Source organism: Leptosomus discolor, chromosome 20 (genome assembly GCF_034619465.1).
Source record: "Leptosomus discolor isolate bLepDis1 chromosome 20, bLepDis1.hap2, whole genome shotgun sequence".
Lineage (NCBI taxonomy): Eukaryota > Metazoa > Chordata > Aves > Leptosomiformes > Leptosomidae > Leptosomus > Leptosomus discolor.
In genome coordinates, this window is record NC_141410.1 from 4,218,697 (window position 1) to 4,235,956 (window position 17,260).

General features: G+C 46.9%; 1 protein-coding gene across 11 annotated transcripts in view; it reads right to left on the bottom strand.

Moving 5' to 3' along the window:
* The window catches only part of EIF4G3 (eukaryotic translation initiation factor 4 gamma 3), a 104,861-nt gene that overhangs the window by 28,217 nt on the left and 59,384 nt on the right, over positions 1-17,260 (bottom strand). For 7 of the 11 annotated variants that reach the window (XM_086476185.1, XM_086476182.1, XM_086476183.1 and 4 more), the window contains 6 exons: positions 16,414-17,259; positions 9,383-9,471; positions 7,300-7,549; positions 4,542-4,674; position 3,914; positions 3,219-3,344 (listed from right to left, as the gene is read on the bottom strand). In XM_086476185.1, the coding sequence (XP_086332311.1) occupies positions 3,219-3,344; position 3,914; positions 4,542-4,674; positions 7,300-7,549; positions 9,383-9,471; positions 16,414-17,259 (1,445 nt within the window). Of the gene's footprint in view, positions 1-1,986; positions 2,098-3,218; positions 3,345-3,913; positions 3,915-4,516; positions 4,675-7,299; positions 7,592-9,382; positions 9,472-16,413; position 17,260 lie in introns of all 11 variants that reach the window. The other 4 variants (XM_086476186.1, XM_086476184.1, XM_086476177.1 and 1 more) reach the window with 3 other exon arrangements.

The following is a 17,260-nucleotide window of genomic DNA, read 5'->3' on the forward strand; positions in this document are numbered from 1 at the left end:
ACCAGAGGCAGACCGGCAGCGTGCCCTGAAAATTTAAACGTTTGGGCTCATTTCCCCCAGGAAGGCAGGCAAGGCAGACGAGAGGTGACCTGTGGCCGCCCCGTCTCTTGCGTGCGGAGGCAGCTCCGGTCTGAAGGACCGTCCAGCCGCAGCCGGGCTGTGAGGCGGGAGGGCAGAGCCGCAGCGGCGCGGCGCTCCCTCGGGTGCGGGTCCACGCAGAGCCAAAGTGTTGGGGTTCAGAGCGAACGCCCCTCGCTGAAGGAGGTGACGTTTCCCTGGCAAAGGTGCCGGATGCAAGGAGAACCTGTGCGTCTCCTGAACGCCAGCATGTTACATGTCACAGCCTCCTCAAACTGGGCTGCCTTCGGGACCAGACCTTTAAGTGCATTAATAGAACAAAGGCTTTCTTTAAGATTGTATTTTTTTTAATATATGTGAATAAACTTGGTTCCAACTGTTTGACTAGGTTTTAAAAGCAGTGAACAGAAGCCTCCTTTGAATATGAAATAAAATAATATATGGCTCAAATTTTTAATGGAAAAAATCTGGGGTTTTTTGGTTCCAAATTTACAAAGCGGCAAGTTAAAGAGGGGCTTGAGCTCATGCCCGGCCTCCTTTTTGTAACCCAGTCCAAGCAAATAACAATGGTTCCATAGCACCTGCGATTACAGCGCTCCAGCTTGCACTGAAATAATATTTTCCACTGACAGCACGGAGAAGTGCTCACCAGATGTTACTACATTAATCTGAATGAGCTGCCTTACGGATGAAGGGCTGGGGGGAAAGCGGAAAGAAAGAAGGACAAGCCTCCTGCAGAAGAACCAGAAACTCACAGGCACACAGTATGACCTGGCGCTCTCCCTCTCGGTCTGCTTCTGCTCGTAGGACAAGAGTCATGGCAACGTTTTAACAAGACATCCAAGAAGTGAAAGAACCGCTTCTCCCTCTACAACAGGCTTCAAATGCAGAAGGCGAAATCGAGGATAGACTCTAGGAGCGACGCCGGTTTCCAGGGAAGCTCCAGAACCGAAGCGACTGGAGTGTCCATCGCCTCTCAGGAAGGATAAAAGCAGACGCATTCCGTCTCAGCGCGCAGGCACAGACCGGACCTCTCCAACCCTATTTCTCTGTGTTTGCACCTCGTTACCCGCTGCACTCATCTAACTTCACGCCTCCATCAAAAAGCCTTCGTTAGTCGGTACTTTGTCCCTGTGTAATTACACCCCTTGCGGCATTTGATGCGACATTTGTTAGTTCTAAAAACAGTCATACAACACGTTTAAGCGAAAAGAAGGAAATAAAGACAAAAGCCAAGGAAGCAAAACAAAAAAGATTCTCAACGTGCCGAAAGCTGGTTAGCACTGAGCTGCTCGACATTATTTCGAGGGCAAGGAAGAGGCAGTGGGGTTTAATGGTTTATGGGCATGGCCTGTGCAGAGGTGGAATGACCGAGTGGACAGACAGCGCACACGCAGATTTTTGCCATGCTTTACGAGAAGATAACGTCTGATTTTGCTCGGGGCTGAAAACCCTCTCATCCTATAACCGCCGACGTCACAGGACAGCAAGGCTTCGTAAATCACGTTACCTTCCACCCTCCTCAAGAAAAAAAACGCAAAGAAAGGCTCAACTCTGTCAAGGCGCAAATGTAAGATGTATGTTATGTGCTGAATGCTCCAAATGAACGGGGTAAGCGGGACTTACCTTTTCTCCCCCTTTCCACAGGTCTGCAAAGTGCAGACCCCTCGCGGATCCCGCTCAGGCCAACGTCCCAGCATGCCCTCAGCTGGTGATGTCCCACCCACCACTGAAGACTGCCTAGAGGGGTACAATGCAAGTCTTGTTTCGTTTTTTTTTTAAACAAGGTTGCACCTTTTTGTAAAGTTTTCTGCCAGTCGTTCTTTATCAACAGTGGGCGTTAGGGAAAAAGACAACTCTACAAAAAGGTGCAAAGATTGGGGGGGAAGAGGGGGGGATTTGGCTTACCCCTATCGGCAGGTTCCTCAATGGTGGGTGAGGCGAGACCAAGAGAGGGCATGCTGGGGAACCGCACCGAGCCAGGGAAGGCAATCCAGGGTTGCTCTGCACTTTGCAGGCCTGTGGAAAGAGAAAGAGCGACAGGGACGTTACCAAGACGCCGAGAGGCTCGGAACATTCAGCGCACGAAAGGAGCGAAGGCGCCGGAGTACAACCTGCAAGTCCTAAACACAGGAAGCGATGTCGACCTCAAACAGCATCGAGGTTTCGGGACCGGGAGGTGCTCTGAGAGAAACCGCGACACCGAAGCTACTCCAAGACACGGATGCGCAGCCCAGAACCGAGGCACCGGCCACGAGGCCGCACTCACACCAGAAACATCACATCAACTCAAAATTGCTGGGTTTGACTCCAGCCTCCTGGAAATCTGCACACTTGGAAGTCAAGGTTATTCAGTGGAGTCCTCTGGAAGCAGCAGTTTTGGAAGATAAATGATGGCCATGTCATTAGATATATCTAGATGGACACATTGGATGTACCTTAATAGACAGATGAAAAGTCAATGATGGCACCTAAAGGAGGCAGCCTCCATCCTCCAGCTGCGGCTGACTGGGCGGCACCGTGCTGGGGGCACACGCACCCCAAGAACAAGGGATGGCAAAGGCAAGAAGGAAAAACTCAGAGGGATTTCAGAGTTTGGGCAAAGCCAGGCACAGGGAGAAGAAGAGAAAGTGAAAGAAAAGCAGAAGAAAAGGCAGGAAAACAAGGAATGGAGTGACCGAAGCAAAGCAACATGTGGAAGCACAGAGAAAGCAAGAACACACACAGGCACCGTGTATATTCTTTTTTGTTTTGTTGTTAGTAAAATCTGTTTGCTCTACTGGTGTGTTTTCTAAACCAGACTCCTGACGACACGCACCGACGCCGGGTTGTTGTATAGGAAACGTGCGTTCGCACACGTGCGACTGCCAGGTCCTCAGCGTGGAAATGAGTTTCCACACCTCTTGCGCAGGGAAAACGGGAAGGAGATCAAGTCCATTTAAGACCAATACGTACCAGTTAAAAACATCCGCAACATTTTTCTAATTTGCCTAAACTTTGACAGCCAAGAAAACATCACCCTTGCATTCATGCTGACAAAACCAGAACCACTGGAGCATCGGGAGAGGCCCAAAAGCATGAGGATGGACTTCATTGGTGTTAAGGCCAGTTTTTAAATTAGCAAGTTGGGGTAAACTCACACTTCCAGATACGTTTCTTCCACCAGAGGTTTGCCTCCCAAAATCAGCAAAGGCTGGTGTGAAGTCTGGTCCTCGAGGCAGTATCCGAGGGTCCAGAGTTCTCAGTGGCAATTTCGGCTGATTGACCTGCATCGTGGAGCAGAACAAAACCAGGATCTGTTCAGCAGGTGCTTCAGCTACCAAAGTTCATGCAGGTCTACAGACAGTCTCTGCTAAACGCTAACAGTCACATCTGATATCCAAATAAATGCTTTTTAACAAGCTTAGTGCAAGTTTTACGCATCCATGCTTGCACTAAAAATATGCATTCAATTTAAAATATGCCTTCTGCAGGTGACTACTGAGGAAATAGGTGGAGTTCAGAAACATTTCAACGCTGAACATGACTTACGGAGGATAAAATTACAGCAACGTGGGCCCGTCTTCTGCAAAACGAATGTGATAGTCTTGGTTCAGGATCACAAAACTGCCACCTTCCCTCAAACAAATGTCTTTTGTGCTAACGAGACAGATGGCCGACCGAGCAAAGGAAGCTCAAAAGCAGACAGAGCAGTGAGAAGCAATCACGGAAAACTAGTAGGTGGATGAAACGGTTCTGGGAACAAAGCTGTGTTTTATAATTCATCTGGGTATGAAATTCAGAGTGGAAATGTTTCTGCACGTGAGGATCACCTATATCCTGATCTGTGCTCGACTCTGAGGAGCGAGTCTGCAGTGGTTCCATCCAAATCAATGAACTACGCGGTTCCAAGCCTGATGAGAACAAGGTCTTGGTGTCAGCACTTCAGAATAACAAGTATTTCAATAAGCGCAGACACACAGCAGAGAAAATCACGACTGTAATAAGGCTGGATAGAAATCACAAAACTGCTCGAGAGTCAAGGTTTTAAAGATCTTTTATTAGATCAGCTCATAAATAGCCACACAACTGTTTCAGACCAAACCCAGAGTTTGCCCAAACGCTTGCCTGTGCAGAATTGATCTAATAAAAGACGCTGCCTTTCTGTTCGGTCTTGCTTTGCGTACGCCCTTCGGTTTTCGTGGCTGTATCGTTTTAAATTTTAATAACCTCCTGGTATAACTTAATCCAGACAGAAACCATTAAAAACACTTCTGTTTTTAAATCATCTGTGCACATTCATTAGGCACCAACGCCTCTATTTGAGGAATTTTCTGATGTGATATCGGCCAAACAGTTCCCCTTCCCGACAAAAATGTGCATCGAAACACTCCAGAAATAAAGCATGCATTAGGGATCTGCAGTTATTTAAGAAAAAATATAAAGAAATCGCACGCACCTGCTTGATGGGCTCTCCTCTCAACTTGTCGAGAACCACATCGCTTATGGGAGGCAGCCCCTCCGGCTTTTGGATACAGGCAGGCATGAACTGGAAATCCAGTAAGAATTCCCGGTCGTATTGCTTCTTCCCCTCCGGGTCCAGGGGCTTCCACTGCTCTATAAGGAGAGAAGGTGCCTGAGATTCATAGGGAACAAAACCCGAGATCCCCCTCTGAGATGGGATTCTGGTAAATCCAAAGGGAAGAGATTGCTACAGCTGCCTGGGAATTTTTAATTTTACTTTATTTTAACTTTGAAGGCAGTGAGGAGAGGAACACACATCGCCTGAAAGGAACACAAACCATGGGGAGCGTACAGCCAACGCCAGCAGCAGCCGAACACGGAACTCATCACTAATTCCAGTTTTAACCCACATCATCTCATTTTAACTCTGACCTTCGCTCTCGTGTGTGATACGACAAAATGGGGATGATTCCCAGTTTCTGCGTGAAAATGCCAAGTTAAAGTGGCTGGTTTTGTGTACGACAGAGCAATAAACGCAGAGCTGAGCCGAGGAGAGCACCGCACGGAACAAAAAGATCCTTTGAAAACGTGAAAACACCGAGTCTTTACCAACCTGTGCCAGAAATAATGGTGGGAACCGAAACAAAACACACAACCCCAGGCCACGCTCTAAAAATTCCAACTTTTCACCCCTTTTTTCAGCGGGCTTTCTGGGCAGAAGAACTGCAGCGTGGAGGACCTTGCCTGATGCAAATCCAAATAGAAACCTACAGCCGTTTCGGCGCAAGGAAAATTAGCATCCAGTAGCCTAGAGACAGGATTTTCTTTGCCAGCCGCCCAGTTTGTTTGAAGTTGGGAGAGAAAACATGGACTTGCTCAGCAGGCACTTGCTCAGCGGGCAGGTTGGCTAGTCAGGGCCCTCAGTGGGCAGCACGTTTTTATCTGAAGGAAAACATCTGTACGAGATGCTGCCTTTGTATTTCACCGACGCCAAACGGCGCTGCTTTGCATTTATCCAGCCGCTCAGGTTTGCTGTTGAGGTATTTTATTACTTTTTTATTTCAGTCCCTGATCACCAGCTTTAGGCCTCTGGGTTCTCATCGTCCTCATCCCTGCAGAGGCCACGAAAAGGAATTTATTTCCAGTGATGGATTTTAATAACTGGGATTGAAAATACACCAAAGGAATTACAACTTTTAGCTCTTTGTGCAGCGTTATTCCTACAGAGCTTCGGGTAAAGGGGTGAAGAAAGTGGTTTGGCTGGCTAGCTGTGTCCCAGCCAGGATTCCCAGCCAGCTGCCTATCCACTGTGCCACACCACCCTCCATTTATCATGGAAAAGCACCGACAGCAGCAAGAAACAGTTTATATATACAGTTTCCTTCTCCTGGAAGGATCTTAACAAGCTGTTTTAACGTGAAAAGCAGCTGGGCAGCATCACAGGCAGGCCTTCTGGATCCCCAGTGAGGGGAGACTGGGATATAACACACAATTCCTCCTATGGTGGACCAAAAGGCAAAAATGCCTCTTTTTACAAAAAGCAGAGCTGAAATCGAGGATTATTGCACCAAGTGGCCAGGTCTGCTTTGCAGCAGCAAGGCCAACGCGTGTTGCTTTCCAAGGGATCGATCCAGCCCCCCCAGCTGAGCAAAAGGAGTCCAGATCTGACCGGGATCGTTCCGACTGCATCGAGTGTTTCAGAGAGACAGCTGATGAATTATGGATTAACTTCAAGATGTGCTTAACTAATGAACTGGTAAGCTACCGTAAGGGTGTGGTAAACTATCAAGAGGCCTCTACGTTTTTTCCCCCTAACGACAGGATAGTATCAAATTAATAAAAGTAAAGCAACTCTGGTCTTTGTCAGAACAAAGCAGCGCTGAAATAACCGCAGTGTAATCACTTAACGGTGGTGCTCCTTCCCGATACCTTGTCCAGGCTCTCACTAACCCTCCTTGTTTTGTTTTATAATCTTTTATTTTCTGAGCTCTTAAGGAAATGACTAATTTATTTTGAGGGAGCTTCACCAGAAAAAGAAATGGCTTAAAATAGGCAGCAACCAAGAAGTAAGTTGGGTCTCAAGGTCTCTCTTAATGAAGTGAATCAATAGAGGTTCAGGTCTACAATTTAAGTACCTTAATAAATAACAGAAATACCCCTGAGGTAGACTCTCCAGTGCTAACCAGCAATGAAAGGACGTATCCTGTGAGCCCACACTTAAATTATTTTATCAAAAGAATTGCAGCCTCCCAGTTCAAGAGCAGAGCCTGGATTGAAAACCACAAACCATTTCTTTTCTTTTCCTTACTCTTCTAGAAACTTGAAGATCTATGCAACTGCTTAGCCAGGAAACTAAATCTGTATCAACACACATACTCATATGTACCCAATCAGAACCTTCAAATCTCTTATTTAAGAAGTATGTCTGTTTCTGGGGAATTTCTTGGATCGTTCTCAGCCGTCGATCGCAGGGGAACCAATTTGCCACCATTTCCACTCTGCTGCAGCCAACATCCACACGTGCAATAAATTCAGGGAATGGGGGATTTTCTCTTCTCTTCTCTTCATTACCACCAGCGAAAGAAAAACAATTTTCCTCTCGTGCTCCCCAAGGTGTCTCTGAGCCTGTTGGTTAGTGGATCCCAGAGGAGATGGGCATGGTGAAACACTGTACCCCCTTCCACCCCCACTAGAAACACCCGTGGGGAGGATGCACAGAGCGCTAGCAGCCCTCAACGGAGGGAGGCAGAAAACCCAAGAGTCTGGAACAGGATTTACCTGGTTTATACTGGTACACTGGCCCTTCACTGGAGCTCTCTGTGAAGCCTGAGTTTGCATCGGTTCCCTCTCCCTCTGAAACGCTCTCGGCACCGTTCCGCACAGGTTCTGCTTCCTGCTCTCCGTTTTCTTCCACAGGTTTCACTTTTTTAAGCTCAGAGGGGTCTCTCTCCGGTTGAAACCCATGGCTCATTTTCTCCTGTTCAGATTCAAGTACTTTGTCACCTGGAAGTTCCTCTTCTACTTTAGGCTGAAGCACAGACAGAAACACCGAGGTTACGTTAAAAACGCCCTGCTGAAATTCAAAGCACGCAAACCAGCTCTTCATTTATTCATACAGCGGTTTTGCGCGTAGCAGGAATACACACACACCTTAAACAGCGACACGGACCAACACACAGAACCACCGTGTGGTTTATCAGTTTGTTCCCAGACATAACCCACTGATAATTAACGGCGCAACTGGAAAGCCTTCGTGCTGCCCCTGAAATCCCCGGGAGCTACGGGGATCGGATGGAAGGAATTGCTGAGCCCTACAGGGCGGCAGCCACGAACAATCCCAGCCTGGCAAGACAACCTCGCTTCTCTCCTGCAGCTCACCAGCCACCTCCAAGGGCACGCAGTGCTCATTTCAGGGGGATCCTTCCTTCACATGGTCGCTGCTCATCGGAGCAGATCTCACTCAAGAAGCCAGTGTGACATACAGCTACAATTTCAGCATTGGGAAAAAGCATTCACAGTTTCCCTGGCTGTTAATTTTAGAGCTCTCCAAGGACACAGCCTTATTCTGCGCTCAGGCGGAGGCGGCGTCAGGAACGCGCTTCTCCTGGGAGAAACCCCAACACGTCTAAGCACTAAACGAAGGAAAGACTTAATTGAGGATGCTCTGGAAGAGGCTCTCGATCCTTTCGCCTCCCTACCTGAGGGCACCGCATCCTAAAACGCTTTGTTGCAGATTTTTCAAGGGAATACTCTGAAAAATTAGCATTGGTGAAGACACCAAGCGGTCCAGGAGACGAGACTCCTCCACCAAATGATGAAGAAATCGTACAGAGAATAAGCTGGCTGGCGCAGTCCGGCAACATCCTTTGCTTGAAAACGAGCACAGGGATGCTTTTAATTTCCTTGGATTACCCAATCATCAGCTTTTCCATTGCATACAGACCAGCTAGCGCAGCGTGACACCTTGCACGTGAGCATTTTAAGCATTTACTCCCCCAGAAACGGAGAGGAAAGCACTTGTATACCATTCCTATGAGTATTCCTGAGAGTAAACGAGCCTGTCTGCTCTTTCAGTGGAGAAACCACGGTACAAAGGACGAAGTACCATCCACTGGACTCAAGATTTACACTGCAACAACACGTTCTTAGAGCAGAAAGGTTCAACGATGTTTGTGGTAAGGGAAAGTTGTGGAGGAAATAGCAGAGGAATAATAATGAAAGAAAAATTTGGAGCAATGTTTCTCTGTGACACATCTGGACAACATCAGCTTTTATACACACACAGGGCAGTCTGAATTTCTACGTTTTTACTCTCTCACCCCCTCTGTGATCTATTCTAACCCCAAATTCTACCCAGGATATTAAACAAAGAGGTTCTTCCTGCAGGTCCCTACCAGAAGGGCAGCAAGGGAGACTTTACTCATCTAATTACTGTCAAGGTGGTTTTGCCTGAAAACTTCAACATCTTCCTTTCCCAGCTCCTCCATCAGGAAAACTAACCTGCGGTTGTGACATCACTCTGCAGCAGAAGAACCTGGCAAACGTCACCACAGTGGCCTGGGACCCAAACGGGGCAGCGCCAAGGGCTTTAACCCCACCTGTATCTCGCCCTTCACTGGAAGGGCAGCAGTGACACGTTCCTGAATGTTGGGAGCTGTTAAATTAGGCAAGAAGGCAGAAAACTGAGGAGCTTCAACAGGGAACAGACTAAAATGCTGGGGAATATCAGTTTCCCCCTGAAAAAAAAAGGCTGACCAGGACGCCTGTGAGACAGCTAGGAAACAACGTGGCTGAAATACAGTTTAAAGAGAGCAATATCACCGTTAAATTCGGATAAAACAAGACTGTGGTTCCCTCTTACCTCTGTTTCCACCTCTATCACCTCCTCAGTGGCTTGGGTCCGGTCTTTTGGTTTCTTCCACGTCTTTGGTGCAGTTACAGCTGTTTGGGCTGCAATATAAGCGAATGGCTATTACAACACTAAATTATAGGGAGCACATTTGGCCGTGGGTGATGCGCTTCCCTCTCACGCGCTGGTTTTACACACAGGAAAACGAAGCGGCCGCAGCCTCGCAGAGGATTCAGCTTGATATAACCACTTTTTGTTTCAATGCAGTAGTAACACAGTCATTAGTGCGACATTAAAACACGGTAATTGTTTGACAAGTTGCTCATTCAAGCTCAACATGGTACTTGCCATAGCAAGGAGTTTATTACCAACAGCGTAAGAATCACGCAGGGCAAAAGAAAACCTTCAGAAACTGAATTTTTTTGAAAGACCAAGTATTGGCTAGGAGCAAAGGTTGCTCTCAACATATTCTTCTCAAGATGTATTGTCAGAATTAACCATCATCTGGACCGTAACCATAAACAGGCCAAAAATTCCAGTCTCTCATCCAAAAGGACAACTCCTGCAATCTTGCAGCACTACTAGCTCTTCTGAGCTGGATTTATATTTCAATTTAAAAGCAGGTTAACAACTCCACCATTCATTAATTTCCTTGGCCAACTGATTCAAAGAAAACACCATACAATATTTCTAAGATCAGCAGTGATTTACTCTAATCACTTTTTCCCCCCCCAAAGGGTGAAAGAAACCACACAATACATTAAGAGGAGACAAAATCATTAATCCAATATGCTCATAATTTGTTGCAAGTGCTACCAGCTTAAATTCTGATACTAGGCACACATGCATATTTAACACGGAGTGCAAACAGCATCGATTCCATGACTGAAGTTTACTGCAAACAGATTTCCAGCTCGAGCCTTTGGTTTCTAGCAGATACTGTGGAAAAATACTGCGTGCGCTCGCTTTATCACAATAAAACACAATTTTGAAAGGGTCTTCAACTACAGATATATAAAAAGTGTTAATAACAGCTTATTTTGCTCCTATGGGCAAAGAGGAAACTGGATTTGCTATGTTCTCACTGCCCCAAAAGGTATACGGGAGCCTCAGCGGCTTCTTAACGGCGTTTCCCTGTTTGGAGGGTGACCACGGACTCGCAGGAACACGGCGGGGGGGGTGTGTGGAAATCACGACACTCCACATGCTGACCCCAACCCAAAGCACAACAGGAACGACTGTCGCTGAGAAAAGGTTTTTATCTTCATGCTAAACACCAGAAAAGCAAATATAAATATATAATAAAAAAGTATAAATCAAATATTCAAACATCGTCTGGTTGTTCACAGAACGTTCACGGAGGAGCTGGGAAGATCATCTGGGTCTCCCAAACCCCGCCTGCCCCATCCATGTCAGCACCCTGCGGAGGCCCAGCAGCAACCCTGGGCTTCCTGGGCTCCAAGGCGAGCAGAGAAGCGGCCAAGCAGGCACCGATTGCAAAACGGCTTTGCCTGACGCCACCGGGGATTCGCTTTATGACTGCGAAGAGAAGTTCACTGGCCCCTCGGCAAGAACAGCTGAGTCGTTCTCACCGCCTGGGGCTGAAATCGGGGTTGGGTAAGGAGCAGGTGTCCGTGCGGGTGGTCCTTTCTGTGACTTAGCAAAGCGTGGAGCTAAGGGAGGCTCAATAGTTCCCTCCACCACAAAATCGGCTCAAATTCAGTGCTTTTTCAAAGTCAGCCCGCTGTTTTAAGGCTGGATATCAAGCCCCACTGCCATGATACCATGCCTTCTTGTTTGGTGATGCCACTTCCACACTTCTGGGGGGATTTCTTCAAGGAGGGGGGTCACATCTGCACAGTAATGACCTAAATACTGCCATAGCCAAGTAATTTAATTCATTAACCCTCAAGTTTGTAATTTGACAGAATTTCACTCCTCTCAAGATCTATGCTACGAAAAACATCCACGGTGTAAAATAATATTTCATCTCGAAACACATGGAAATAAACTCAGGGTCATGGCTTCGGGGCTGGCAAAGATTTGGAGTGTTCCCTTCCTCAGCTGCCAGGACGTTAACTTCATCGCTTCTCAAGAATACATTTTTTTCACCTTTTTTTGGCAAAAGAAAGCTCCATAAAGGATGTGATCCTGCCGAATGAGTCTCCCAGCTTTTGCCTTGTTTCAATCGTGCAGATCCTCTTCCTGCTTTGGGGCTTCCCTACACGCGGACGCTTGGCCGGACGCCTGCCTTTAGTCCCAAGCTGCGGCAGCGGCTTTCGCTCGGCCCCGTAGTTTCACAGCCGGTAACTCCGTGCTCACCCCCGACCGTGTCTCAGAGCTGACTGGGGTACGCCGGCGAGACCTCAAAAGACGTTGCTCAACTTTTCCCTCTTAAAATAGCAGACATCAGATTTTTTTTTTTTCCGTTAAGTTCTCACTTCTGCTTCAGGAACTGACTCAACAGGAGAATTTATGCTAATGTACGCTTCGAAAATTCAAGTGAGTTGAGGTGCCAACCCTCCCAAAACCCGACCAGGACAACGGCGCTGTCTGAAAATCAAATTTCAGCTGCGAGGCACAACGTGAGCCACAGAGAAACCAAACGGTAACGTGTCTAGCTTGGCTCTCGGCAAGTGAGGTCTCCGGACGCTTCTGGTCTTTCTCTCAATTTTCCTATTCCCCCCAAATGAAGCATTTTGCACGCACACCACTAACTTAAATTGTTCTCAAACGCGGGTTTATTTTTGCCAGCATTCACACATTTCCAGAACGTGTTTTCAGCCCGCTTTTGGGTGGTAGTTTCTTGCCGCTGGAGAGGGGACACCAGCAGACCGCTGCCTAACCAACACCGTGAGCTCTCTGTTCATCGCTGCTGACGAACAGGAGAGATGACAGGTGTGACCGACCTGCACTACGACTGGACAGAGTGACAGAATCTATTTCCAGACCACCCCGGCCATCACTACTGGTGATGCCACCACCGCTGCAGAAATCTGCTCAGCAGACCCTACCTCAACCCATTTCCCCAGCTACATCATGTTCTTCAGTGGGACATCTTTCTGCAGGAGATACCCGCCCCAGGACGTCCACAACCCATCAAGTGAGACAGACAAGGCAGCCTCCTCTCTGATGTGGGTGCCAACTGCTAAGTATAATTAATACCAGCTCTTATATTTTTACTTTTTAGCCAACGTGCCATTAAAAACCAAAGCAAAGACTCACCGTCGCCTTACAGCTCATGGGAAAGAAAATATATTCCAGTGGGCTCTGGCAGCAAATCAAGAAAAAGGCGATGCCTGAGTTACGTTTCCGGCTCTCTGGCTTTGGGTGCTGGAGATATTTCTCCAAGATATTTCCAATTACTGCCCCGAGTTGCTTGTTACAGCCTCCACAGCTAAAAAACCCAGGGACTCGCAGTCAGTTGGGCTACTTTATATTGAAACACGTCTCATAAATTAGCTCTGCAAGAAACAGCCCTTTGAATTCAGGGTGTATTAAGCTCTTTTGGCTTCCTCCGCTCCTCGGAGTTCTGCCTGGGACAGACATCAATCTCTTATTTTCCTCTTTGCTTCTTGTAATAGCCACGATAGAACGATTACATCAAAGGCAGGCATTCAGAGCACGTCCTAAAGGCTCCAAGTCTCTGGTAGCGCCTTCTTCTTTAGAAACTCCACTCCGCCAACAAAATTTTTCCTGTTTTGTTCCCCGAGAAGCGCTGGTCCCTCACCGCGGCCGGCAAAGCTACTAGAGAAAAACCAGAATTTAATAACAAAAGCATCTGCGTGTCGGTGATGACTTTTAACTGGAGCAACGTTTTTAGTAAGGATCGCAGGCTGAAAGCTGAGTTCCTCTCTTGATAATATCTGTATTTTTTTTTTTTCCTTGTAATGAAGATGAGTAGGAATTAATTAGTTTAAAAGCCACGTGCTCTTGCCCTTTGCAGGTAACAGCTCTGCCCATCCTGAAAACCTCAAGATAATCGTTCCTGGGCAGGCAGGAATGAGATCTGCTGCCTGCGCGCTCGCAGTAGGGTGAACGTTTCACCCTTTATAGTGTTAAATAAAAAGGAAACCCAAGCATACTCCCATTTCTGCAAAACAGAAGAATACAACAGAGGTGCTCCTGCAGATGTCCTCTGATCTTGGAAACCTGGCGGAGACCTAATGCCAGCGGAAAGGAAAGAGAAGAGGTTCCACTGGATCCCAAAAGGGTCAGCTCTGCTCAGCTCCTGTCCCTTCCTGCAAGCACTGAAAAATTCATTGTCTTGGGCTGTAAAAAAGAACTGCTGGAGAATAAAATGTTTAAAGAAAAGCCTCTGTGGTCTGAACACACTTGCTTCCCTATGCAGAGCTTGACAGAGCAAAAACTACCAAGTGTTGTTTCCCTGACTGGTAGATAGAAGGTGTATTCTGTAAAGCGCTTGAGGAACAAGCAAATAATTTCAGTCACCCCTGAAAAGCTGCGGCCTCCATCCCAAAATATGGGATACACCTGCAAGTCTCAACAGCACTGCCCTGCCACGGCAGGGAGGAGGTAGATCAGCGTCTCCTTCAGAATCCTCCACATTTTTAGGCCAACCAGGTTACAACTATGAAAAGGACGCTCAGGAGTAAGAGCTGCAGCAATTAGATTGTTCTCAGAAGTCTTGGGTCCGAGTACTCTCCCAGTCAAATCGGGCCGGCTACCACTAAAGGGAATAAAGTGGTACGATTTGCGGCCACCAAACTGCTGTGCAGTAAGTACACCCTTCTGCTGGAAACCCCGAAGAAACACTGTTAAAAGTCACAGAGCTCACGCTTACCACCACGTGCTGGAGAAGTTTCCCTTATCCCAATTCTTATCGTACCTCCAGAGATCACAAAAGACCACTCTTGGCCTTCAGTCCAAGGAAAGAATATAATAATACAGCCCTTTCTCCTCGCTCCTGAAATCCAGAACCTGTATTCTCCAGCGTGTGGCCCAGACATGCAATTCCTCACGCAGCCTAGACGGACGCCCCAATTAGCAGTCACCTTCAGATGACGTTATTTAAATCTCTCTTCCTCTCTCCGAGGAAGAATTGGAAAATTATTGCTAAAAAAAAAAAAAAAAAGGTGGTCAGAGAAATGCAACGCAGTTATACATCACTAAAGAAGGGGTAAAGCACAAAAACCTGACTTGAAGAGTATTGTGCTTTCCTTGAAGTACTGAGCTTTTAACAGCGACCAGAGTTTCAAGTGATCTTTTATGTGACTTGAGAAATATTTGTTTCTCTGTTGCCAAACCCAATGTATTGGGCAATGTGTGCTGTCTAGCCTAATGACATTAGAGCATTAAAATTAATCTTCTGCATAATTAAAAGCCCAAAACACATTAATATTATTTTTTTTAATTTAAACTACAGGGCACTACAAAGCAAGCAATAATACTGCAAGCTGGAACCTGGCTGCATAAAACCCTATTTACAGAGGCAGGCTCATTTCTCTGCTTTGTAAGGAAATTAATTTGTGTTATGAAGTAGCTCAGGTTGAAAGAACAACAAGTGCCAGAGCAGTGAAATGACCCAAGTAAAATAAAAATAGAAAAAGATTAACAGAAAAAAAAAAAACCAACCCCGTGGCTGGTACAGTGAAGGGATCTTTCTGATCTTCCCTAGATATTGGATTTTATTTAAGATCCAGCATATTGACCTAGCGCAGCACTATACAAACATGGAACAAGGCCAATCTCAGCTTTTCATTTAATTTAATCCATGGCAGAGTGTATCCCTGGATGCTACCGATGCCACTGCACATCTATCGCTTGCTTATGAAAGAATAAACTAAAACCAACCCACCCTATCTTAAATGTTACTTTAAAAAAAAAAAAAAAAGCCCTAAACCCCAAATCACAACCTACTGTTTCTCCTTTTTTTTCTGGCCCAAACTTCACCAAATTCAAAGGCTATATTTAACAACCTCAGCTTCCCAGCTCTGAAAGGACTGCAAATCAGGGTAGAAAAGATGCGACACATTCAGAGGCTTTAACACTGCTGGGCGGGCACAATAGCCACCATTATACTCCCCCCAGCAGCTAAATACAAGTAATTGATTGATTGAACTTCTCTTCCACAGTTTCATTTCCAGGAAGTCCTGAAAAAAAAAGCAGTTTTCTATGGAAAAAACAGCAAATAAAAATTGACAGCAGTCTATATGAATCCATTAAACGCTAAACCAGCGATGGGATGGGATGCTGACACCACAGACAGAGAAAACAGCCTGGATTTTAAAAGGCAGCTACAGCAATGTCGATTTTCAGTAATTTGTAACAAGTCCTGACACCTCCCGAACTAAAGCACCTTGTTTTCTGAAAATTTCAAGAATAACGAGATGAGAACAGCAGAGCCAAGTGAGGAGAAGGGGGACATTTCGCTCCCGTGTTACTTTCGCAGAGGAAAACCAGATGCACCGTTAATTAAGGCCGGGCAGATTGAGGTGTGTGACACTGGGTGCTCCAGTCGTTTGGAAGAGCTTTAATGGTCCATTTCATTTACCCACCTCTGGTAACACCACAGAACACTTTTATACATATAAATTGGAAAAAAAAACCCCACCCCACTCGTTTCCAGGAGCCGTTAGCTCAGAAGGTTCATCCAAAAAAGACAGCTACAGTCTGAACGTCACTCTGGGTTTAGGTGCAGGCTGGTGAATCCAGAACAGATCCTCAAACCTCGGAGAGGACAAGAGCAGCGTCCTCTGAATTCCCCCGTTAACAGCACTTGGGAGTGCTGCCCTGGATCCCCGTGAAAGGAAAACGCTGGCAGCTGACATGAACCCAGCCAACCCTGGGACGCACAGCCAAGCGGGCTACCTCTTTTGTGAGCAATTATCAGCTTTTTGTCTGTCCCTGCAAACAAAGACGGGCCTTTTGCAATCACAATAAAGGTCACGCCACACAATCAGACTTTTTTTTTTTTTTTTTTGGCAGATAGAAACAGAAACATGTGATGGAAGAAGAACCCCAAAGACCCCTTTCCTTCATCCTCCGGTTTACCGCCCGCGACCGCAGTGCCCGACGCTTACCTGGGACAGGACTCTTGCTCGAGTTTAAACTCTGAGCCTCTGTGCTCTCCTCCAGTTGCCCATCTGCTTCTGTCTCTTCCTTCTTTTCAGCATCTTTTACCTCTTCACTAAGAGTAGTTCTTGTGCTCTCCTCTCCTTCTAAATCTCCCTGAACAACAGGGAGGGCACTAGGAGACGGAAGAGGAGGTGGAGAAGGAGTTGTAGTGGTAACAGCAGCAACAGAAATCGGAGGAGAAGGTGGCGGGGGGGTGGGAGGTGGGGTGGGAGGAGGAGAGGGAGCAGCGTGAAGAGCACTGGAAGATGGCACGCTTTCCACTTCTGCTGGAGGTGCTTCTGGTGTCTCCAACTCAACAGTCAATGGCGCAACTTCCGTCTGGGCTACATCTACTACGCTCTCTGCAGCAGTTACTTTTTCACTAACTCCGTTCATTTCATTAATTAGATTAGTACTAGCAGTCACTGGAATATCACTAGATGCTACACTACTAGGCTCCTTGCACACCTCGGCATCAGCCTCTTCCGCTGGCGAAGGGTCTGATGTGTCCGTGCAGGGTGCGGCACTAGATATAGGCATTGCCTCCTCTTTTGGGGAAGCGAGTTCACATTTCTCCTCTGAGTCAGCTGTGAATGTGGATTTACTAGAAACGGCGACCGCAGCAGCAGCAGAAGAAACAACTGTGACGGGAGCGGCCGGGGTTGGCGATGGAGCAAGAGGAAGTTCTGGTGGGGTTTCCACTGAGGTGGCCTCGGTCGTCTGGCCAGCTTGATCTTTTTTCTCCCCAGTAGGTTCTGGTCTGAGGACTGGAGAAGGAGGTTTTAATACTGGATCTGGTTTTGGCTTCTCTTC